Raw genomic sequence first — 24,392 nt, 5'->3', positions numbered from 1 at the left:
TTCCAGCTGATGTCTCCCCAGTGCTGAGCATAGCAAGACAATTACCCCCCATGTCTCCTGGAAATACACGCCAAAATGATATTAGCCTTTTTTGCAACTGCATCACACTGTTGGCTCATATGTAATTTGTGATCCACTATGACTGCCAAATCCTTGTCAACAGTACTTATTTTCTAGTCTGTTATTCCCCATTTAGTATTTGTGCATTTGATTTTTCTTTCCTAAGTGTAACATGTGGCACATATCTTTATTGTTCATTTCAGATCAACTTATTAAGGTCATTTTGAATTCTAATCCATTCCTTGAAAGTGTTCGCAACCCCTCCCAGCTTGGTGTCACCCATAAATTGTATAAGCTACTCTTCACTCCATTATGGAAGTCAATAATGAAAATGTTGAAAAGTACTGGAGCCAGGACAGACCCCTATGGCACCCCACCAGATAAGTCATCCCATTTTGAAAGTGGTCCATTGACAACTACTTTTGAGTATAGGCTTTCAACCAGTTATGCATCCACTTATATTTATTAATGGCAAGAGGAGAAGGACAAAAACATTAATTGTCAAATCAAAATGAGGAAGTTGTGGCTGGTAATAGGTAGCACTTAAGTGTTACTTTTCCCCCTTGTATGTATAATTGATCCTTTTCTGATTGCATTTTCCTTTACAGCTACAATGTTTTTTAAGATGGTTTTGAAGCTGTTTCTTTGTGGTGCGTTTAGATAAATTCAATGGCAAGTTATACCAAATTATTTGATTTTGACTAGCAGATATAAGCTCTGCATTGCCTTTAAAAACAAAAGAAATGAAATGTGAGGAGACTAGATATTTTTGTTGCAGTGCATAAAGCAAAACTGGTAAGCTCCTGTTCTAGATACAAATCAGCTTCTTTGTTGTCTGAAGATGAATTGTACGCACATACCTCTAGGGTTGAACAGTGCTGAACTTCCCACTCTCCTGGGCGCAAAGAGGTGAAATGCCCATACAGTCACTGCAGCACTCAGCAGATCTTGGCAGCATAGCAACTCTGCCCTAGCAAAACACACTGGGGTACTGGCTCCGAATATGGCCCTAGAGAATCTGTCACATAGTCCAGAGGTTCTTAACTAGGGGTCCAGGGCCCACTAGGGGCCACAAGCAGGTTTCAGGGTGTCCACCAAGTAGGGCCAGTGTTAGACTCGCTGGGGCCCCAGGCAGAAAGCTGAAGCCCCACTATATGAATCTGAAGCCCGGACCCCCACCACCCAGGGCTGAAGCCGAACCCTGAGCTTTGTGGGAGCTTTGTGGGAGCCCCTGTGCCATGGGGCCCCAGGCAACTGTCCTGCTTGCTACCCTAATGCCAGTCCTGGCTTTTATATGCAAAAAAACAGTTATTGTGGCACAGGTGAGTCGTGTAGTTTTTAATAGAATGTTGGCGGGGGGGGGGAGGGGGAGGACCGCTGAAAGAAAAAGGTTGAGATCCTCTGACAGTCTATTTGTAACAATTTGTTCTTCTGATGTAGAACGGAAATTCACTATTTACAATTGGAGCTGCAAATACACATTTACAAATACAGCTGTAGCCTCAAGTGAAAGGAGGGGAGGTTTACAAAATGGCTCTGAGGTTACTTTGCAGAAAATCATTTATGCTCCAAGAATTATGACTTATTCAATGAAAACTTTCTTTCAGAAAAGAATATATTCTATAGTCACTAAATAAGAAAATGTTATATTAGGTCAGCAACTCTTTCCCAAAACAGTTAGTATGTACGATGCAGAAATCTCTTAGAATCTCAAGACCCCAGAGATGAAAAACACCTATCCAGTCCCTAGTCCTTCTTCCCACATGATACAAGATTGTTTCCTGAGGAACTGTCAAGAGTTTTGTCCCATCTACTTTTTTACTGTTATGACTCAAATCACAGAGCTTCCACCATGTTGCTTGGGAGACTATTCTACAATCAAATATACTATTCTACCCCCCTCTAAAAATGGATGCAAGTAAATGCAATACTTCCTCAGTTTGTTTCAGAATCAAATTAAATGGCAGTTTATTCCTTACTTATTTTACCCTCCGCTGAAGTTCAGTGGTTAAATTGATATTTTCAATTATGTACCTTTCCATGCTGGGTCTTTATTTATGAAGACTAGACATATTAGAAGGTCAGAATGGAAAAAAACTAACATTTGCAGAAACATCCCACAGTAATGCTGCAACACTATCTATTCTATACTGATCAACAACAATTTTGATGTATGTATTTCATTCAATATCATTAAATTTTAGTTAGGATAACTCCCCAACTCTTGGGGTGGAAAGATTTAACTTTCCTCTGGGTATTAAAAAGTCATGAGACTTAGTCATGCCTTTTTAATAAATACTGTCCCTTCAACATAACATACATTTCACCCTGCAGGAATCAATCCCAAAATGCAGAGGTGCAATTAAAATAAGAAGTCTGTATGTTTCTTACCTGGTGGCATACTGTTCTATCCTGGAGTGTGTGTCATCATGAAATAGCTGTGGAGACTGGGAGGGACTATTAAAAGAAAATAAGCACAAAAATGTTAATAGTATCTAATGTAATCTAATTACAGAGACAAGGGTTTAAAAAAATTTAAGACTGATGAAATTGTCAAAAAATAGGCTGTTATGTGGGCTTTTGGCCAGGTGTGTATAACAGGTCATACAAATAGGTAAGCAATTAGTGAACATTAAGAAAACAATCAGCATATTCAGCTTTCTAATACAAGAGTTGTGCATACTCACTCATATTGCTCTGGCCACATACTGATGAGTGTGATAGGACTGCAAAGAAGAAAGAAAAAAAAGAGAAGGAAACGACAGAACAAAAACTTTACTGCAATTAAGCAAGAATCAGGTGTAAAAGCACAAACTATCTACCAATCAGCCCGCCCAGATGATTTACATTAGCAACATCTATGACGCAGAAAAGCAGTAGCAACAGAGACTGCCATGTGGAAGATAGGACAGTAACTGAAGCATTTTTTAAAAAAAGGGAGTTTTAAAAAATACATCATCACCACTACACATTGAATTAATAATCTAAAACTATGCCTAACTTGTTTAAATTTGGAATTTCTTACATTTAATTGCTGGGACTTTTCTTTAAAGTTACCTGTGAAACTGAACTTATAACAACTTATTTGTAGAAAAATTAAAAGGCTAAAATCAAGGTTATTACTACAATATTTTTCTATTACATAGCAAATAACAAACAAATATCCTATAAGGGAGAGGTTTTTCTTAAAGAGAAAATACTTATGGCTGTTTTCATAGAATCATAGAATATCAGGGTTGGAAGGGACCTCAGGAGGTCATCTAGTCCAACCCCCTGCTCAAAGCAGGACCAATCCCCAACTAAATCATCCCAGACAGGGCTTTGTCAAGCCTGACCTGAAAAATATCTAAGGAAGGAGATTCCACCACCTCCCTAGGTAACGCATTCCAGTGCTTCACCACCCTCCAGTGAAAAAGTTTTTCCTAATATCCAACGTAAACCTCCCCCACTGCAACTTGAGACCATTACTCCTTGCTCTGTCATCAGCTTTCACTGAGAACAGTCTAGTCTAAGTTTTATTGCTTATGGAAGGGAAGCACTGATAACATCCGTCGAAGTGGGTATTCACCCTCAAAAGCTTATGCTCCAATACGTCTGTTAGTCTATAAGGTGCCACAGGACTCTTTGCCACTTTTACTGATAACATAGGCTACAGCCACCCTTTGCAGAGAGACTATATGTATGCTTACCTCATAGCTTGACAATACACCTTTATCCCGACCTGTTGAAATATCCCTACTATTCTAATCCTTAGCCACTCCTAACCAATTGTGCCAGGGAGGTTGAAGTGTTCTCCGACTGGTTTTTGAATGTACAATGTACACTGGCCAAACCGGACAATCTCTATGCAAAAGAATAAATGGACACAAATCAGACATCCAGAATTATGACATTCAAAAACCAGTAGGAGAACACTTCAACCTCCCTGGTCACTCAATTTCAGACTAAAAGTTGCAATTCTCCAACAAAAAAATTTCAAAACCAGACTCCAACGAGAAACTGCAGAATTGGAATTAATTTGTAAACTGGACATCATTAAATTAGGCTTGAATAAAGACTGGGAGTGGACGGGTCATTACACAAAGTAAAAACTATTTCCCCATGCTAATTTTTCCCCTTCTGTTACTCACCACCTTCTTGTCAACTGTTTGAAATGGGCCATCCTGATTATCACTACAAAAGTTTTTTTTTCCCTCCTGCTGATAATAGCCCACCTTAATTGATTAGTCTCGTTGCAGTTGGTATGGCAACACCCATTTTTTCATGTTCTCTGTGTATATATATCTTCCTACTGTATTTTCCACTGCATGCATCCGATGAAGTGGGTTTTAGCCCACGAATGCTTTGACCAAATAAATTTGTTAGTCTCTTAAGGTGCCACAAGTACTCCTCATTTTTTTTTGTTCATACAGACTAACACGGCTACCACTCTGAAACCATGCATATATGTTTTAGAATGGTTTCATTCACTTTAAGACAAGTATTGTGTTTATAGCACTTGAAATTCCAGGAAATAAAGGAAAGTCAATTAATGGAACTACTCTCATTGTCTCTTCAATGCACCTTAATTTTTGTTCTACTAAAAGTGGCCTCTCCTGACAAGTAGTAATAAATAAATAAATAAATAAAAATAAACTGTTCTCCATGAGAAAAGTTTACCAAAAAAAACCAAAGAATTCCAACATCACTTTTTTCTGAATTCCATGACTTTATGGCAACATATTTATACAACCAAAGTATAAAATTATTTATAGAAAATAAGCAAAGAAATTAAAATAAAACAAAAAAGGGTTCACAAAAAATATTCCCTCACTGAGGTTCTGGTACTATTGCTTCACATTAATTTTGTTTTTGATGGTTTTTTTAAGGGGGGGGAAGAGGCTTGTGAACCACATGGCAGAGATCATGCTTCATTCAAACTTACGCCTCCAAGTTATCGCCTTCGAGAACTGTTTGCACAGGAAGGTAGCCAAGTCGTGGGTGCTTAGCAAAATACTTCTTTGACCGGAACTTGTTCTTCAGCACCTTAGTGAAGTCGCGTACATCTTCTCCAGATGTGGTCTAGAACAGTAGAGAAATAAAATTAAACATTTCTAATTGGCACTGGGTGATATATTAAAGAACGCTGGAAGAGGACATATGGGGGAACTTCTAAAAGCTGGTGATTTTATACTCTATGAATGGCCTGAAATTTACATTAGCAATAGTGGAAAAATGCATCGCCAAGATTTGTTATGCTGGCTTGAAAACCCACAGCGCTTAAACATGTTAACAATGAATACACAAGGTTTCTTTATATTTTATGAAATGATGGATAATAAAAACTAGAAGTTACAAGCCTAAAAAAGCATCAAATTATAATTAAAATGATAAAAAGTAACAAGCTATTTTGTTTAGAAACAATTACAATTACAGTCAATTCTACTCACAAAAAAGTATTGTGTTCTTTTAACTATATAAAGCAGTTATGATGATGTATTCTATAGCACTGGCTTCTCTAACCCCTCTCCCCATTTACATGTCTGAGTACTGGTAGGGTAAGAAAGTCTCTTACGTGACCCTGTTGATAAAGTATATGCTAACGCATTCTACTTTTCCAAAAGTGCCACAGAGTATTGAATGACCTCTCCATTGTCTGATTGAACTGAAGAGAGTATCACAAGCAGTAGATTGCCCACTCAGACTCCATGCTGGGTCACTGATTTAATACTGCCTTTAAAAAAATAGGTATTATCTGCTCAATCATAAGAACTCCCCTGCCTGCAACACCTGAGTTTTCCTTGGATGCTTCCTAGTCAAGTTACCAGAACTAATTCTACTTCTCCTTATTTGTATAACAGTAGATCCTAGAGGCCCAAACTAAAACTAAGGTTCCATTGTAGAAGGCTGTATAAAGACCTAGTAAGAGGCAGTCCCTAACCTGAAGAGCTTACATTCTAAGTGTATGTCCATACTGCAGTATAATAGCTGCAGCTGGCCGAAATCAGCTGACTCAGGCTAACAGAGCTTGGGCTGAGGGGCTAAAAAACTGCAGTGTAGATGCTGAAGCTCAGGCTGGATGGAGCCCAAACTCTGAGACCTCATGAGGTGGGAGGGTCCCAGGGCCCAGCCCGAGCCCAGAAATCTACACTGCAACTTTATGCAATTTACAGAAGCTTCACAAGCCCAAGTCAGCGGACATGGGACAGCCACAGCTGTGTTATTGCAGTGTAGACATAACCAAAATAGAAAAACAGGCAAAGGAAGGATGGAGAGGAAAAAGAGAACGGTGAAGTGATCTGCCCAAGGTCACACAATAGGTCTGAACTTGGAATATAACCCTGGTGTCTCATTACTTCCAGTCTAGTATCCTATTCACCAGACCCCAAGAGCCTAAACATACAAGATTATAGCCATCAATACTCTCAGAAGCTTTTCATTTTTCCCTGTTGATGCTGTCCTTTTCAAACTGGCACACATTCATTTTTCATCTGTTTGGAATGACTGCTTTTAACATTATCTATATCGATTTTAATTTGAATGGTGATAGCAACATCTCTCTCATCTTAGAGTTCAGTAACTTCTGCTAAAGAAACATCAGAAAGAGTATAAAATTTGTCGATGGGTCTTACATGAAAGTGACCTAAAAAACCTCAGGAAGGGAGTTGTAATTTTTTTTAAACTTATACTTAAAATGCATAGAACTGTTCCCATCTGTTCTAGCTATACCATCTTCAGCATGCTTCTAATTGCAGTACCAAAAACCAAAACCAACCTAACAAAAAAAAGACTATTTCCTTCCAAAAGCAGCTATTCGTTGAAGATCACAATGGAATCCATTGGTTTACATACAGAAGGACTCTTTCCAGATGGTTCTAGGTGTTTTCTCCTCACTACAAATTATAAAATTACATGAAACAGCATATGATATGGTGTCACTGAACTACAGAAAATTCTATGTTGGAAGCAGCTCATCAACAAAGTGCTGCTAAAGCTAGGTGGAAATCCACAGTGAAAGCAGAGCTATTAACATTTTTCAGAGTTGTAAATTTTTTCCCCATTAACTACTGTAACAACCTCAGATTGAATAAGTCAAGCCTTTCCTGCCTTTTATTTCTCACTGTGAAAAGAGGTAGCTCTCATCCCACATGTTTAAGTAGATAATGCTTAATGTAGATACACCCGAGTATTTCATTATATATTTTTATGCAAACTGAACTCCCTTCAGTAACAGTAAATGATTAAATTTATGACAGGTTTCAGAGTAGCAGCCGTGTTAGTCTGTATTTGCAAAAAGAAAAGGAGTACTTGTGGCATCCTAGAGACTAACAAATTTATTTGAGCATAAGCTTTCGTGAGCTACAGCTCACTTCATCGGATGCATCTTCCCATGAAATGAGCTGTAACTCACGAAAGCTTATGCTCAAATAAATTGATTAAATTTATGTGACCACTATCCGTTGGAAACAGTTTCTTAAATCTGGTTGAGCAGCATTTGAAGAGCAGCATAGAATACAATGAGCAACAAGGTAGAAAAGCTAGAATGGAATTCACGGGTCCTTTAAGCTCCAGAAGATATAACCCGGTGGGCTCCCAGGGAACAGCCTCACAAGATCAGTCCCAGAAAACATTTATTAGACTCTCAGATTATCCAAAAAATGAACATGAAGCCCAATGGGGTTGCCTACTTTCATGCAAAATAACCTGAACAGATGGAACTCTGCCACAAGGCCAATAAACTAAACTTCTAATTCTTGTGAACTATAAAAACAAATGCCTTTTAATCTGCCAAAATGTTTCTCTGGGGTACAGTTTATGTGGTATGACAACCTGACCTAACTGCTTAAAAGGACCGATTTGGTTAAGAAACGAGAAATAGAACACACTAAGCACTGATATATTAATAATGCGGGAATATTTTATCTATGTTAAATGTGTATAAGTCAGAGCTTGGAAGAATCATACAAACAAACCATCATGTAATTACAAGTCAAGTGTTAGTCATGGGTGTTCATGTAGCTGGTGTTGCACGGTATTCTAGGGTTGCCAACTTTCTATCTGCAGAATACTGAACACCCTCGCCTTGTGCCTTCCCCGAGGCCATGTCCCTGCCCCACCCTTTTTCTGAATCCCTGGCCCCTTCCTACTCCCTCCTTCTCCTCCATCCTCGCTCACTCGCTTATTTTCACTGGGCTGGGGCAGGGGGTTGGGGTGTGAGAGGGAGTGAGAGCTCTGACTGGGGATGCAGGCTCTTGGATGGGGCTTGAGATGAAGAGTTCAGGGTGTGGGAGGGGGCTCTGGGAGGGAGTTTGAGTGTGGGATGGAGCTCAGGGATGGGGCATAGGAGAGGGTGAGGTGTGCGGGCTCCAGGTGGCTCCCGGAAGCGGCGACATTTCCCTCCGGAACTACGGAGCCGGCGGTCCAGGCAAGGGCAATTCGCAGAGCCCCCCTGGCCACCCCTATACCTAGGAGCCAGAGGGAAATGCTGGCAGTTTCCCAGGAACCATGCTGCGGGCAGCCAATCAGACTTTTAACAGCCTGGTCAGCGGTGATGACTGGAGCTGCCCAAGTCCCTTTTCGACCGGGCATTCTGGTTTGACGCCTGACAGCCCTTTAGCATATGTACTAGATATGCTAAACATTCATATGCCTCTTCATGCTTCGGCCACCATTACAGAGGACATGCTTCCATGCTGATGACGCTCGTTAAAAAAATAATGCATTAATTAAATTTGTGACTGAACTCCTTAGGGGAGAATTGTATGTCTCCTGCTCAGTGGTTTACCGGCATTCTGCCACACATTTCATATTGTGGCAGTCTCAGATAACAATCCAGCACATGTTTGCTTTAAGAACACTTTCATTGCAGATCTGACAAAATGCAAAGATGGTACCAATGTGAGATTTCTAAAGATAGCCATAGCACTCAACCCAAGGTTTAAGAATCTGAAGTGCCTTTCAAAATCTGAGAGGGACGAGGTGTGGAACGTTGTCAGGAGTCTTACTGAACAACACTCCAATGTAGAAACTACAGCACCTGAAACACCAAAAAGAAAATCAACTTCTGCTGATGGCATCTGACTCAGATGATGAAAATGAACATCATCAGTCTGCACTGCTTTGGATCGTTATCAATCATCAGCATGGAAGCGTCCTCTGGAATGGTGGTCAAAACATTAAGGGTCATACGAATGTTTAACATATCTGGCACGTAAATGCCTTGCAACACCAGATACAACAGTGCCATGCGAACACTTTCAGGTGATGTCGTAAATCAGAAGCAGGCAGCATTATCTCCTGTAAATGTGAAAAACTTGTTTGTCTTAGCGATGAGCTAAGGAGGACTGTGTGGACTTGTAGGCTCTAAAGTTTTACACTGTTTTGTTTTTGAGTGCAGTTATGTAAAAATAAATAAATAATTCTACATTTGTAAATTGCACTTTCACAATTAAGAGATTGCACTATGGTATTTGTAAGAGGTGAAATGAAAAATACTCTCATCTGTTTTACAATGCAAATATTTGTAATAAAAAATAATATAAAGTGAGCACTGTACACTTTGTATTGTGTTGTCACTGAAAGCAATATATTTGAAAATGCAGAACAATAAATTGTATTCTATTATTCTTGAACAGTGTGATTAAAATTGTGATTAATCATTTTTTTAAATCTCGTGATTAATTTTTTTTTATTGTTTGAGAGCCCTACTACATACATACTAACGATAACTATTAAGCTAAGATTTAAAACTGTTTACAACTATTTTATTTTACAAGTTATGATTTAGGCCACGTGGGAGCTAGAAGAAACTGGAGAGGTGTTGACCCAGATTGCCTCTTTATGCCCTTAGTTGGGAGCCTGAGGGAAGCTACTGCACATGTGCGGGTTAACGAACACTGCTTTGAAGAATTTCTGTACTTGGGCGCATGACATGCATGCATGCATACTCATGTGTGGAATACATCTAGGGACCAGCATTAGAAGAAGAACCAAAAGTCACCATAAGCAACACAACTGAATGCTGTTACAATTTTTATAGTGTACTGCTGAATGATGTTACTCTACACAACGAGCTGAGAAGTCATATGAACAAAGTCAGTTCATCATTTGGCAGACTGTTAGGCAGAGTCTGGAAGCAACATGGTAGTAAGCTTCAAACCAAGCTACTAATAAAGTAGTCATGCTTGTTGTATGCATGTGAGACCTAGCCCTATTTCAGGCATCGCATTAGGCTTCTAGATAAGTTCCATATATGCAGTGTGTGCGCCATACTTTGCATCAAATGGAAGGATAAAGTTACCAATAAGATTCTGGAACACAGTCACTTCACAGGAACTGAAGCCATGCTTATTGCATCAGTTATGCTGGGCTGGTCGTGTGTTGAGGATGGACAACATCAGAATGCCAAAGCAGTTGCTGTATGGTGAACTGAAAGTGGGCAACCACAAACGAGGCAGCCAGAAGAAATGCTTCAAGGACACACTGAAGCATAACTTGAAACACTGCAACATTGACACTGACAACTGTGAGTCATCAGCGACAGACGGATCATGTTGATGAGCAGTAGTCAACGATAGGGTTACCCAGTTTGAGATTAACCACTGTATGGATCTCGTGAGAGAGGCTGAATCGTAAACAGCAGCAGACTGAGGCCTTGTCTACAGTACCGGGGAAAGTTGACCTAAATTACACTACTCCAGCTATGTGAATAACGTAGCTGGAGTCGACGTAGTGTAGGTCGACTTACCACAGTGTCTACACCATGCTGTGTCGATGAGAGACGCTCTCCCATCGACTTACCTTACTTTTCTCATTCCGATGAAGTACCAGAGTCGACCGGAGAGTACTTTGCGGTCGATTTAGCAGGTCTTCACTAGACCACTACATTGATCCCCGCTGCATCACTTGTAGTAGCATCGATCCCTGATAAGTATTGACCTGGCCTCAGCAGTCACAGTTTATAATTCCTTCCTTGACATCCAACTATCTATGAACTTCATGCGGAAAAGACTGCCACGCATGCATTGGTCTTTTTAGTCACAACTGTACTCACAAAATGTAAAACCATTATCAGTGTGCCATCTTTGATTACGAAGGGTGATGACAACAACATGGGGAACAAATATTTGATAGTGAGCTCTTCAGGCTAGCAGAGAAAGGTATAACACGATCTAATATATGGAATATGAAGCTATACAAGTTCAGATTGGAAATAAGGCGTACATTTTTTAATGGTGAGAGTGATTAACCATTGGAGGAATTTACCAAGGGTCATGGTGGATTCTCCATTACAGGCAATTTTAAAATCAAGACTGAATGTTCTTCTAAAAGATCTGATCTAGGAATTATTCTGGGGAAGTTCTAGGGCCTGTGCTATACAGGAGATCAGACTAGACGATCAGAACAGTCCCTTCTGGCCTTGGAATATACAAATAATCCCTAAAACAAACAGCCCCTCACCATAGTACATACCTCATTCACCGCCTGCACTAATTCACACAACTCTCCCAGCACAACAATACAACAAGCACACACAACAACCTTAAACATACACAGCTCCTCCTGGTAGCACACACTAACACACTCAACTACCCACACAACAACACAACCAGCACACACAAAATAACCCCAAACATCACTCTGAAGATTATAACGTTGAAGCGATGAAAACAGCTACAAGTACGATTGAAAGCTCTTTTTGTTTAGACCATCACCAAGTTCAATCATCACTGGCATTTGTGGTCTGTTACCATCCAATTCTGAAGCCATTTTCGCCCCCCCCCTCTTTTTTTTTTTTAAAGGCACAACTTTATGAATTATACCCACGTGACAGCAAAAGGCTTTCAGCTACAAGTTATTTACATTAAAGTAGTACTCCGAACACCTGACTGTGCTAAGCATCGTACAGAGTAAAAGATTGTAATCGGAGATTGTATTGTAATGCATGTGCACATGAAACAAAGTTTTATATTTGTGAGGATGGCCTTATTATTACTCACAAATGATGAAGCTATTATTGAATTATGCAGGCAACCCTAAAGAAGTGCCAGGAAAGCCTTTGCAACCCAGCACACCATCAATTATTCTCCAACTATCCACACATTCTACAGAAAATGTTTTAGAAATGTTTTAGTGAGTTTTGTATCCCTCTGCCTATAAAGTCAGGATGACTCTGTATCATGAATCCAACTGTACCGTATGAAGAAAATTCATAAATACTAGAAGACTTATCTAAAATAGATTTTACATATACATGGGTGTGGTAGTTTTAAGGTGAGACAACTCTGCATCTTAAAGGGCTATAAGCTACCTTTTGGAATGCTGGGAAACTCTCCAACCAAATGGTACAAAATGTATCAGTTCCTTGCCCTGAAAATTCATAATACGTTGGAGATTAAGACCCTGATTTTGAAAAGCACTTAAGAATGTGCTTAACTTTAAGAATCTGTTTAAATACATCCCTATCCAGCAAAACACATAGGCACATGTTTACATTAAGTGATTTTTTTTTGTTTGTGAGTAGTAAGATGGGTTAGTAGGCAGAGTATAAATGACATTTTCAAAGGTGCATCACAAATGACCTTATTGTATGGCTATCACTAACAAGTAAAAAGAAAAGGAGTACTAGTGGCACCTTAGAGACTAACCAATTTATTTGAGCATAAGCTTTCGCGAGCTACAGCTCACTTCATCGGATGCTCACTAGTACTCCTTTTCTTTTTGCGAATACAGACTAACACGGCTGCTACTCTGAAACTAACAAGTAAGTGGAGTTTGCATGCCACTACAGAAGCACTGTGAAGATTCCTCTCCTGGAGGTGATGATTTTGGAATTCTTAGCTACAGGAATTCTTCGCCTGTCTCACAGTAAGAGTACAAACCCAAGATGTCATTACATCTTGTACCTTTGGAAAAATAATATTTTTAAAAAAATATAGCACAGAGAAATTGATCTTTCTGCAATTTCAAGAGTAACCATCTGATTTTAGAATTTAGCAAACTGGAGGGAAAATGGGTACTAGGCTGCCAAATGTCAGAACAACTATTATACAAGCAGCGCTAGAGACAGGAAGCAATATTCACTTTGACACAACTGTTTGGATTCAGACTATTCTGATCAGCTGTTCAGTCTTCTAAGGGCATGGATTAATCTCTGAACTCTACAGCTGAAAATAATGTTCTGCATTTGAAATAGCCAGATTCATCTTCTTTCTGCACACTTGTTATTTTCCTTCTTCTTCACAGAACAAAGGAATTCTGATAAAAACAAAGTGATAAGCTTGAAGGAGTGAAAGCATCATAAAGTGGCGCTTCCCTGTGCCAATTTGTTGCTTACAAAATACTCAAACATGCTGTTTAAATGCTCAGGAAAGTAACCACCTTCTCAAAATGTCAGCAACCATTACATTTTTGGGGTGTTGTCCTAGAGGAAGGTTCTTAAGAGGAATAGTTGCAAGTAAGCTTTATTGTGTCTGAAGCATATTTTTCCCCTGAGGTCAAACCATTGGTTGGACTAATAATTTTTGACATCTTGCCTATCATGTTATGAAATTCTTCAGAGAAATACAATATTGGTCAGATTCCTTCCAAGGTAAGATGTCAAGAATAATTATAACAACAAAGGAGCAATCCTCAGAGAAATTTGCGTTTCAGATTTGAAACATTACCAGAAGAAACTCTAGAAAGGAGACAACCCTACCTATTTCTTGCATCACTTTTGACAGCTCAGTTTACCACGAAGAAGCAAACCAATGACAGAAGTTGCAAATCATATACTGTAGGCAGAGTAATGAAAGAGTAAAGAAATTAGTAGTGCCCTAACAGGAGCAGGACGGCAGGAGGTACCATGAGCTGAAGGAAAGGACAAAAGGATCTCAATAATAGTAACCCCAAGCATTATCCATTAATCTGTCTCAACAGTAATGTCCATCTTGCTTTAGAGAGACACAGTGAGTGAGATAATATATTTTATTGCACCAGCTTTTGCTGCTGAGAGAGACAAGCTTTCAAGCTTACACAGAGTTCTTCTTTAGTTCTGGGAAATGTACTCAGGGTGTCACAGCTAAATACAGGGTGGAACAGATTGTATAGAATAAGGAGTTAACACATATTTCAAGGGACCATTCAATCATAGAATATCAGGGTTGGAAGGGACCTCAGGAGGTCATCTAGTCCAACCCCCTGTTCAAAGCAGGGCCAATCCCCAACTAAATCATCCCAGCCAGGGCTTTGTCAAGCCTGACCTTAAAAATATCTAAGGAAGGTGAAGAGGCCCATTAACACCTCTCCAGTCATAGAGTGAGGGAGGAAAAAGGTAAAAAAGAAAAGAAGGCGGGGGGGGGGGGTTAAGTGGGTTACAGATGGTTGTAATAAGCTATAAATCCAGTCTCTCTGTTCAGTCCGTGATTTTTAATATCTAACAAAGTTATGAATTTAAGCTCCCAGGCTCATCTTTTGAAACACACCAAGAAATCTGTTATCTACAGCCAGTCACTCGAGTACCACAGAATATACTCCATGGAGAAATTCCGGGATACACACCATAACACACTTAAAACTGCCTTCATCAAACAAGGACACGCCATCGAAGTAGAAGATCGCCTCATGGAACAGGCCACCCAAGTATCCCAAGAAAACTTGTTTCAATACAGAAATAAAAACCACTCCGACCACACATCCCTAGTTGTCACTTACCACCCTACACTGGAACCTATACAGAAGGAAGCTCCCTTCAGACCAGAACCCACCAATTCAAAGTGGCACCAGACCCTGCCAGAACAACAGATGCAAAACCTGTAGACATATCTTCACAGCTACAATGTTCAGCACACCTTTCAAGGTTCATGGGTCCTATACATGCCTATCCCAACTTGTGGTGTACCTCATCCAATGCACTAAATGCCCCCAACAACAACAATACAAGACAATCATTACGCTCTCAAATGAACTCACACAGAAAAATGATAAAAGACAAAAACACCACACCATGGGTGGGTGAACACTTTTCACAAAGGGTTCACTCCATTTCTGATCTTTCAATACTCATCCTCAAAGGAAACCTGCATAACACCTTCAAAAGACAAGCCTGGAAGCTTAAAATCATAACTTTACTAGACACTAAAAATCATGGAGTGAATAGACATACTGGATTTATGGCTTATTACAACAATCTAGAACCCACTTAACTCCCCTCCCCTGCCCCCAGCCTTTTCCCTTATGACTAGAGAGGTGTAATGCATCACTTCATCTTGAATGGTCCCTTGAAATCTGTGTTAACTACTTATGCTAAACAATCTGTTCTACCTTGTATTTAGCTGTGATACTGAGTACATTTCCCAAACCCGAAGAAGAGCTCTGTATAAGCTCAAAATCTTTTCTGTTTCACCACCAAAAGTTGGTCCAATAAAAGATATTACCTCAGCCATTTTGTCTTGCTAAGGGGAGTACTTTTCAAACATTGCTGTGGTTCAGTTTCATATACAGACTATGTAGCACCTTTATCATACCGCACAGCGGATAAAGCTGCTTGAGAGCATTCTAGATGAATATGATGGTTGCTCACTCTAAAGCAGCAACAGCTTTACAGATTTATTTTTGGATACTTAACACTTAATACAGTATATCCTACCTCTTAAAGCCAAGGTACACAAAGACACACACAAGCAAAAGCAACCTCTGTAGAGCTGTAAAAACACATATGACTGTTGAGAAGGGTCGATGGCCCTAACTCCACAAACCCTTAGGCATGTATTTAAGTGCTTTCCTGAATTGGGTTTATGTTCTGAACTGTGGGAACGGCCTTGAAAACGGTTACCTGTCTCTGCAAAATTATCTATGTATGAATTATTATATTAAAATTATGATTCCCTCCCCTGCCCCTCTTTGTTAAAAACATTTTTGCCAGATAAGGGAATTTAATGGCTGGACAGGTTTAACGTAGTTATTGGGATCAAGCATTTGTGCTGGATATTTACATAGAAAAGGCCTAGTGTAAATCTAGGCATTATTACTGTTTTGGATTTCAGGCCAAATTCTTAGCTGATGCAAATTAACACTCAATGGAGCCACGCTGATTTATACCAACTGAGAATCTTGCCCTCTGGTTTCACTGCCAACTTAAAAACAAAATCTTGAAGCTGCTTTCCAAATTATCCTGATTATTTAAATTTATGGCCAAACCAGCTTCTGAAACAAATCCCGCACACTGAGTTACTTATCTAACCACGACTCAAAGGTTTTCCCCTCCTATATTTAGCCCAAGTTGCAGATTTCAGTTTTACTTATCTATGAGGCATTTATATTTTTCTAAAATATTTATTGTAATGTTGAAATTAATACATTAACAATTTTGAGAAATTAAGAGACATTTGTGACTAGCTCAAATTTGATTCATCTATGTTTATACAGTGCTTTGCCAATATGGGGCCAAGAAAGACTTACATTGGCTTCTGTGGTCACTTTGGATCAGGTCTATAATGACAACTATCATTATTGTAGGTAAAAAGTGACAACTATCATTATTGTAGGTAAAATGTACACTTTTCTGTGCTAGAAATGTATATTGGAATAACAATGAAGCCTACATGGATTGTGAGACACAAGTCATTGTCTACAATGCTGAAGAAATTGGCAAACACAAACCATGTTATATACTATTGCTTTTTGACAGATTTCCATTTAAAGGATTTAAAAAAAAAAATCTATTTTTTCTTTCAAAGTTTTTTGACATTACCTTGATTTAAGTGAGTTCAAGATACAGAGGGGGCTAGCTGCAAGGCAATGCATCAACAGAAATAATGTTGTTAACTAATCATTTAAAATAACATTGACTTCGTTTTTAAATCAATTATTTCTGAGCTACCTAGAAATAACTGGTCCAACAGACGGGTTTCAGTACACCAGAGGCCTCCAGCTTTCTACATGGCTAGAACTAGTAGGGGAGCTTTCATCATGGCCTATGAAAGGCCCCAGCCCCCCAGATCTAGCCTCAACAATACCCGAGTAGTATCTCTGCTTGGACAGTTTGAGACTATGACAATTGCATGTCCATCCCACCTCCTGGGCCTGTCCAACTTCCTCCTCCTCTCCGTTCTCCCATCTCTCTTTCCTCACTTCACCTTCCCTACTCCAGCAACCTCATCTCCTCCTTTTTCCTCATTCTCTGTTTTCACCCCATCATCCCCACCAAAATTATACCAGATGAATTTGCATGCCAACTTGCACCCTGACCTCTTGTTTATATGCTGTACCTCTTTTCCCTAATATATTTTTAATGTTTGGGCTTTTTAGGCGGAAAGCTCTTTGGGATGGGAGTGGAAACTGTCTTTCTACATGTTTGCATAGCAATAGCACAACATGATCTTGATCCCAACTGGGACCATGGGGCATCAGTGTAAACAGGGTGACTATTACTTCTAATGTGAATACCACAAATATTTGTCTCTGTCACATATCAAATTCCTTGCTTCAGGCTAAAACTTGAAGATGTCAGGAAGGAATTTTTCACAGCCCGCATTTAGAGTATTGCATATATCTAGCTAAGTGCACTGTGTTTTTTGTCTTGCCTCCCCAACATATATTTGACTAGCACAGCAGGAAAGGATATCTTATTACATGGATCAGTTGTCTCAGCTGCTATGGCAAACAATGTGTTTTGTTCTTACAATTTTCCACATATTTCAAATATTAACATATACAAAGGTTACCATGGATATAAGCTGAAGAAGGGGAATTGGAGAACCTGACCTGGAAAACAGCTACAATTGTATGCATGTGTGGCAAATATATTCTAACGTTGTTAGGACTTTCTGGTTAAGTCTTCTCAGGAGGAAAATAACCTGGCAGTGGCTATGGCTTTTCAAAAGAAAAGAAAAATGTACGAAAGTAAAAATCAAATGGAAAAAGATGACTTGTTTCATCCACACAATCAATATCAATAAACGTGTTGTGACAAAGTTCCTCCTCTGCCTTGGTGAGTCCTGTGCTTATTGGCGGATTTGCTCACCTCAGAGGTTCACGGCAGCCCTCAGTTTGGCCACTTTCGTGGCTCAAATCTGCCGTTCACTCAGTTAGCCTCATCACTGGCCAGCATGGGGAAAAGGAAAAAGAACAATCCCCGCAGTCTCTGCTGATCCACTTAGTGGATCGGGGAACAGGCCAGAGACCTTCCCCTCTGGTGGAACCCACAGTCCAGGTCAACTCCTCCAGTATCAAGTAGGGAGTTGGGGGGATGGAGGGAACCCGGGCCTGCCCTCTAGTCCGTGTTCCAGTCCAGGGCCGTTTGGATTGCAGCTGTCTACAGTAGCTCCTGTAACAGTTGCGTGACAGCTACAACTCCCTGAGCTACTTCCCCATGGCCTCCTCCTAACACCTTCTTTATCCTCACCACAGAACCTTCCTCCTCATGTCTGATAATGCTTGTACTTCTCAGTCTTCCAGTAGTACGCCTTCTCACTCTCAGCTTCTTGCACCTCTTGCTCCCAGCTCCTCACAAGCCCACCACAAACTGAAGTGAGCTCCTTTTTAAACCCAGGTGCCCTGATTAGCCTGCCTATCTTAATTGATTCTAGCAGCTTTTTGATTGGCTGCTGGTGTTCTAATCAGCTTGTCTGCCTTAATTGTTTCCAGAAAGTTCCTGATTGTTCTGGAACCTTCCCTGTTACCTTACCCAGGGGAAAGGGACCTACTTAACCTGGGGCTAATATATCTGCCTTCTATCACTCTCCTTTAGCTATCTGGCCTGACCCTGTCACAGTGTACAATGTTAACTACTCCCTTCCACACAGACACTTATCATTTGATGAAAAAGAGAAGGCAATGCAGAGCTCCTTGTCCTCATTACAGTGTAAGGTAAAAAATCTTTCCTTGAAACTAGGGAAACTTGACATAAGTTGGCTTATGTCAGACCTGGAACACAGTACAGAGAAAACCAAGAACTGAGGTATGTGAAAATACGATACAAGAAAATGAGACTGTAACCAAACACTGACTTTAAAACAAGATTGTTTTTTAGAGCAAAAATTAGAAATTCAGGAGAAGAAATTGCATATCCAAAATGTTCCAATTTTAGCAATCCCTGTTGAAGAGGGAGGAACTTTTCTTACATTATGTATTTGCAAATTAATCCTGCAACTGCTAAGACTTAACATTATGGATGGCTAAAGGAAGGCATCTTAAATCAGATCCTCCAGGGCACGAACATGCTAAGTACCATTGATTTCAATTAAAGTTAGGCGCCTAAAATACCTTTGAAGATCTGGACTCCTGTTACTAGTATGGGGTGACTGCAAATAAAACAATGCAATGTTAGGATGAGCTTGACTATGCCAAGACTTATGATTAAGCATAAGTACGCCCAGCAAGAAGTAGAGCTGATGTCAACTGATCTAAGAACTGGTGTGACGGCTGTTACCTTCGCTGACATACTGAGCACACAACAGGGGACTTCCAAGTTCCAGAGCTAAAAGCATGCTACAGCTTGAGATAATAAGCCAACACATTCTAGCAGGGGTTGTAACAGACTCAAGCCCTCCGAGAACTGGGCACAGAGTGGGGACCTGTAGCACACACAGCAGCACTTAATAAAAGTATCAGGCCAGATCTTGGTAAATGTGACTCTTGCAGTTTCATGAAATGTTTTATTGTGTTAAAAGTTATATCACACCAAAGGAGGAACAATTACTTCCTTCAGTTCCTCTCAATTTGCAAATGAATCTTATAGGAAAATTCTGCCAATTTAAGCAAAAGTTGATTTTTTTCTAATTGCCATGCGGGCTGCAGAGGAAGCACTTAAATCAGGTGATGGTGCTTCTCCACATGATGGGCCCAGCAGCACTGCAAATTGCTTTTATATGGGAGGAGGAAGGAGAAAAAAGGTTTTGGCACAGATTATAGATAAATGTGAAACATACGCTAATGTAAGGATATTAATTATGAGCTGGGATATTTTACTCTTATGAAACTGACCAAGCTCAGACACGAATTTGGGGAGTATACAATTCCTTAATGACTTCTATGTGAAACATAAAATGGCCATAGAGGCACACACTGTTGCAGAAAGTTGATTTAGCATAGACCCAAGCCACATCGATATATGAATAGCCAATCAAAGAACTGAAATGTAGACGCCGATTTCAAGTGACTTGACAAAGAAAGAAAAGCTAGTCTATATGGCATCATTTCAAAAAGATTGAAACTAGATGTAAAAGAAAACAACGAGCAATTACAAGAAAAAGGTTAAAAGACGTTATTGATTAGACGAGGTCACATAAGCCAAGAAGTTATCCAAGAGTTGGCTGAATACGCCAAAATGCAACTTTCCCCCTCAAACTATGTCGTACAGCAAAAGCCAAAAGCATCTTCATGACTGGAGAACTGCACAGAAATATCACATCTCTCTCTGTAGGTTCAGTGTCTGCAGCACAAACTGCTTCGCTTTGGCAAATATAGCTATTTGTTAGCGTCAGAGTTCTGGATGTAAATTGGATAGTGAAATATAATCCAATGTTATCCCAAGGAAAATATAAAAATGATAAAAAGAAAAGGAGTACTTGTGGCACCTTAGAGACTAACCAGTTTATTTGAGCATGTAGTCTCTAAGGTGCCACAAGTACTCCTTTTCTTTTTACGAATACAGACTAACACGGCTGTTACTTTGAAACCTATAAAAATGATAGTTAAGGAAAGGGTACTGAAATATAAAGTAAACCTTGTTTTATATGTGGGATATAAAATACTAGCAGAAGGACAAGTTATTATTATAACTTGTTTAAAGGTTGGTAAACAGACCTCATTTGTTGAGTACTGGAAAGGAAACCCACCTCCATATGGAATACCCCAGAGAATATTAATGGCAACAGTCACAGAATTAACAGATACACGCATTCATCAGCAGAAAGGAAAAAAACAGGAGGTAAAATAAAGATTAAACAGTTTAAACATTTTGAAATATTTACATTTTAATATTTAATAAAAGTTGTTAAAATGCAGGGAATTAAGCCATTTGAAAGTCATTACTGCAGTGCTGCCTTCAGTTTTTTGAGTTTAAAGGTTGATTTTCTTTTAAAATGTTTTCAGGTTTTGTGCGTAAAACATGCAGCTGTGAACACAAAATGCATAATTGCACATGCAATTTCTGCTGGTTTACTTTGCAGTTCTGTGCACAGTTACTTATTTTGTATATGCAACATGTTTTTTCTGAATCACAGATATAATTTTCAAAATATAGGTCTCAGTCAGCCAGTTAACTGCTAGGGAAGATGAGACAGGAAAAATGAGGATGTAAAGAGAAAACTAATTACAGAATATGGAAAAAAACAGAACTGACTTAACAAAACTGTGATATAACATGAATATCAGCTTTCCTCAGCGTAGTTTCATTTATATAGCTACAGTATCTGGCATGCTAATTTACCAGCCCAATCCTACCATTAAAGTTTACAAAATTAATGAACTGAAATGTAATGTAACTCATGGTTATACCGCATGATAATGAACCACTAATGCTACTCAGTATCATTTGAATTCTGCTAATAGAGATGTACAACATGCAAGGGGATGTTATACTAATAAGCCCACCTACTGCAGTAATGGAAAACAACCAAAATTTATCTAATGCTTTCTCACTCTGAGGATCCCCATAGGGTTCATGCATCAATCTAAGAAATGAATGAAAGAAGGTCAGATTCAAACCTGAATTTTGTTCTTTGGGTTGTATATTCAAGGTATAGATGTTTGAACAGTTGTACTTAAGATGCAAATCCAAACACTATATCCTTTATTTTTGGTGAGTTGAGAGTTCACACAGGTCACATATCATCAAATAAAAAAGCAAACTTTAGAAAACAAGAACACCAAAAATTATACTACCATCCTCGAACCAGGAAAATAAGAGGTTACTCACCTTGTGCAAAAACTGTGATTCTTTCAGATGTTTCCCCCCCTATGGGTATTCCCCTTCAGGTGCACATATGCCTCTTGAGCACTTGATTGGATACTTTCCATTAGCAGTGTCCATTTGGCCCACATATGCACCTTATAACTCCTCATGCTGGACACCAAATTACATAGGGATGCACAGGCGAACTGCTCTCAGTTCCTTCTCTACCCGAACATCCCATAAAGAACTGTCCAAAGCACAGGGGAAGAAGGGCGGGAAATTGAATACCCATCCAGGCACACATCTCAAAAAACTGCAGTTACTGCATGAGATGAGTAATCTCTTCTTCGAGTACTTTCCCTATGGGTGCTCCACTTCAGGTGGCTTCCGAGCAGTATCCGAGGGAGAAGGGAGCTTCATAATTGAGTCTAGAACTGACGTTAAGTGCTTGGTACTGCAGTACTATCAGATCTGGCAGCATGGATCAATGCACAATGTTTAGAAAATGCATGTATTGATGTCCATATAGCAGCCCTACATAACTCAGACCCTGCCATGTTCTTGAATAATGCTGCAAATGTTGCTTGTGAACAAGTACAATGTGCTATTGCCCTTCGGTGGATGAACACTGGCTGCATCATAACAAGTGGTAATACACCCAGATATCCATCTCAACAGTCTCTGAACAGAGATTGTGGCCCCTTTGAATCTATCTGCGAAGGAGATGAAAAGTTCAGGTGAACTTTCAAAATTGTTTCATACTATCTAAGTACAAAGATATGAAAACAGTTCTCTTGCAGACAGTTATGTGGTTTTGGAAAAAACACTGGTAGATTAATAGATTGGTTAAGAGGAAATTCTGACAGTCTCTTAGGTAAGAATTTAGGGTGCAGGCATAAAGAGAGTTTGTCGTTGAAGAACAGTGTAAAGGAGGCGGCGGATGGGATCTGCCATCAAGGCTCCAAACTCCCCGACCCTACAGGCCAATGTGATGGCTACTAAAAAAAGCCATCTTAATAGACAAATGGAGCAGAGAGCAGATTGCCATTGGTTTGAATGGAGATCTCATAAGGTATTTTAGTACTAGGCTGTAGTCTCTAATCTGGGGGCAGAGAGTCCCCAAACGTTTAATAAACCAAGATGCAATAGGGTGAGCAAATGTGGAGAACCCTTTACTAGGGAATGAAAGGCTGATATTGTGGCCAAATGGACCTTAATTGAACTGACAACCTTATTACTTTAGATCCAACAGGTAATCCAGGATGACTGAGAATGGCACAGCTTCAGGCAGACACCACCAATGGAAGAATCTTTTCATTTCTTCAGGTAAGTAATATGGGTTGACTCCTTTCCACTGTTTGGGCAGTAGGATCCTAATCCTGTAAACCATGGAGGAACCACAACCTGAAGTGGAGAACCTGGAAGTGGGGGTGAAGGACATGACTCACATCCTAGGAGAGGAGATAAGGACTGGTCAGAAGCTTGAACAGTCACTGAACACATAGATGAAACAGGTAAGGGTACCAAGCATGTACCAAGGACACCAGGTTGGTACTATAAGGGTAACTTGGCTTTGTCCTGCCTGAATTTATCACCCTTAGTATTAGTGGTATTGGGGGAAATGTATAAAACAGACCCTTTTTCCAAGACAGAAGACAGGTATCTCCCAAAGAGCGGTGCCCCAGATCCCTCTTGAGAAGAATAGAGGGCACTTCTTGTTCCTGGAGGTGGCGAAGAGATCCACTTCTGGAAGTATCCCTCTCTGAAATACATTGTGGAGAATTTGAGAGTCTAGCTTCCATTCATAGTCCTGCAAGAAGTCGCTGCTGAGAATATCGGCTGTGGTGTTCCGATTTTCATGACAGGGGTGATGTCATGGTAGGCATCTACCACTGACCACCCAAATAGGAGAAGGAGTGGAGGAGGCTGTGATGGGTTCAGTTACAGAGGCCCCCTTGGGACTGTCACCTGATGTGCTGAAACTACCTCTGAGCCAGTTTTCTTTGCCAGCTTGGGACTTTAGAACCTTGTCTTGTTGGGCCAGATACACTAGTCTGCTGCAACGCAGACCCAGGGTCTGAACCACGCCCCCAAAGATGAAGACTAAACTGAAAACAGCTCAGCATGTACTCCTGTCTCTAGCACCCAGACATCCAGTTCCCAATGGGATCCAAACCCCAAATAAATCCCTTTTACTCTGTATAAAGCTTATACAGAGTAAATTCATAAATTGTCCGCCCTCTATAACACTGATAGAGTGATATGCCCAGCTGTTTGCTCCCCCAGGTATTAATCACTTACTCTGGGTTTATTAATAAACAAAAGTGATTGTACTACGTATAACAAGTAGGATTTAAGCGGTTTCAAGTAATAACAGACAAAGTAAGTTACCAAGCAAAATAAAACAAAACTGGGGGGGGAAGGATAGCTCAGTGGTTTGAGCATTGGCCTGCTAAACCCAGGGTTGTGAGTTCAA

General features: G+C 39.9%; 1 protein-coding gene across 5 annotated transcripts in view; it reads right to left on the bottom strand.

Moving 5' to 3' along the window:
- Window positions 1-24,392, bottom strand: part of UTRN (utrophin) — a 594,587-nt gene that overhangs the window by 49,702 nt on the left and 520,493 nt on the right. For 4 of the 5 annotated variants that reach the window (XM_037894924.2, XM_043543078.1, XM_007056268.4 and 1 more), the window contains 3 exons: window positions 4,985-5,121; window positions 2,748-2,786; window positions 2,452-2,517 (listed from right to left, as the gene is read on the bottom strand). In XM_037894924.2, coding sequence (XP_037750852.1) covers window positions 2,452-2,517; window positions 2,748-2,786; window positions 4,985-5,121 — 242 coding nt within the window. The remainder of the gene's footprint in view (window positions 1-2,451; window positions 2,518-2,747; window positions 2,787-4,984; window positions 5,122-24,392) is intronic. The other variant, XM_037894925.2, reaches the window with a different exon arrangement.

The sequence above is a fragment of the Chelonia mydas genome, chromosome 3, assembly GCF_015237465.2.
Source record: "Chelonia mydas isolate rCheMyd1 chromosome 3, rCheMyd1.pri.v2, whole genome shotgun sequence".
In the NCBI taxonomy this organism is placed as follows: Eukaryota; Metazoa; Chordata; order Testudines; family Cheloniidae; genus Chelonia; species Chelonia mydas.
Note: the sequence above shows the minus strand (reverse complement) of the source record. Positions and strands in the feature narration are given on the sequence as shown.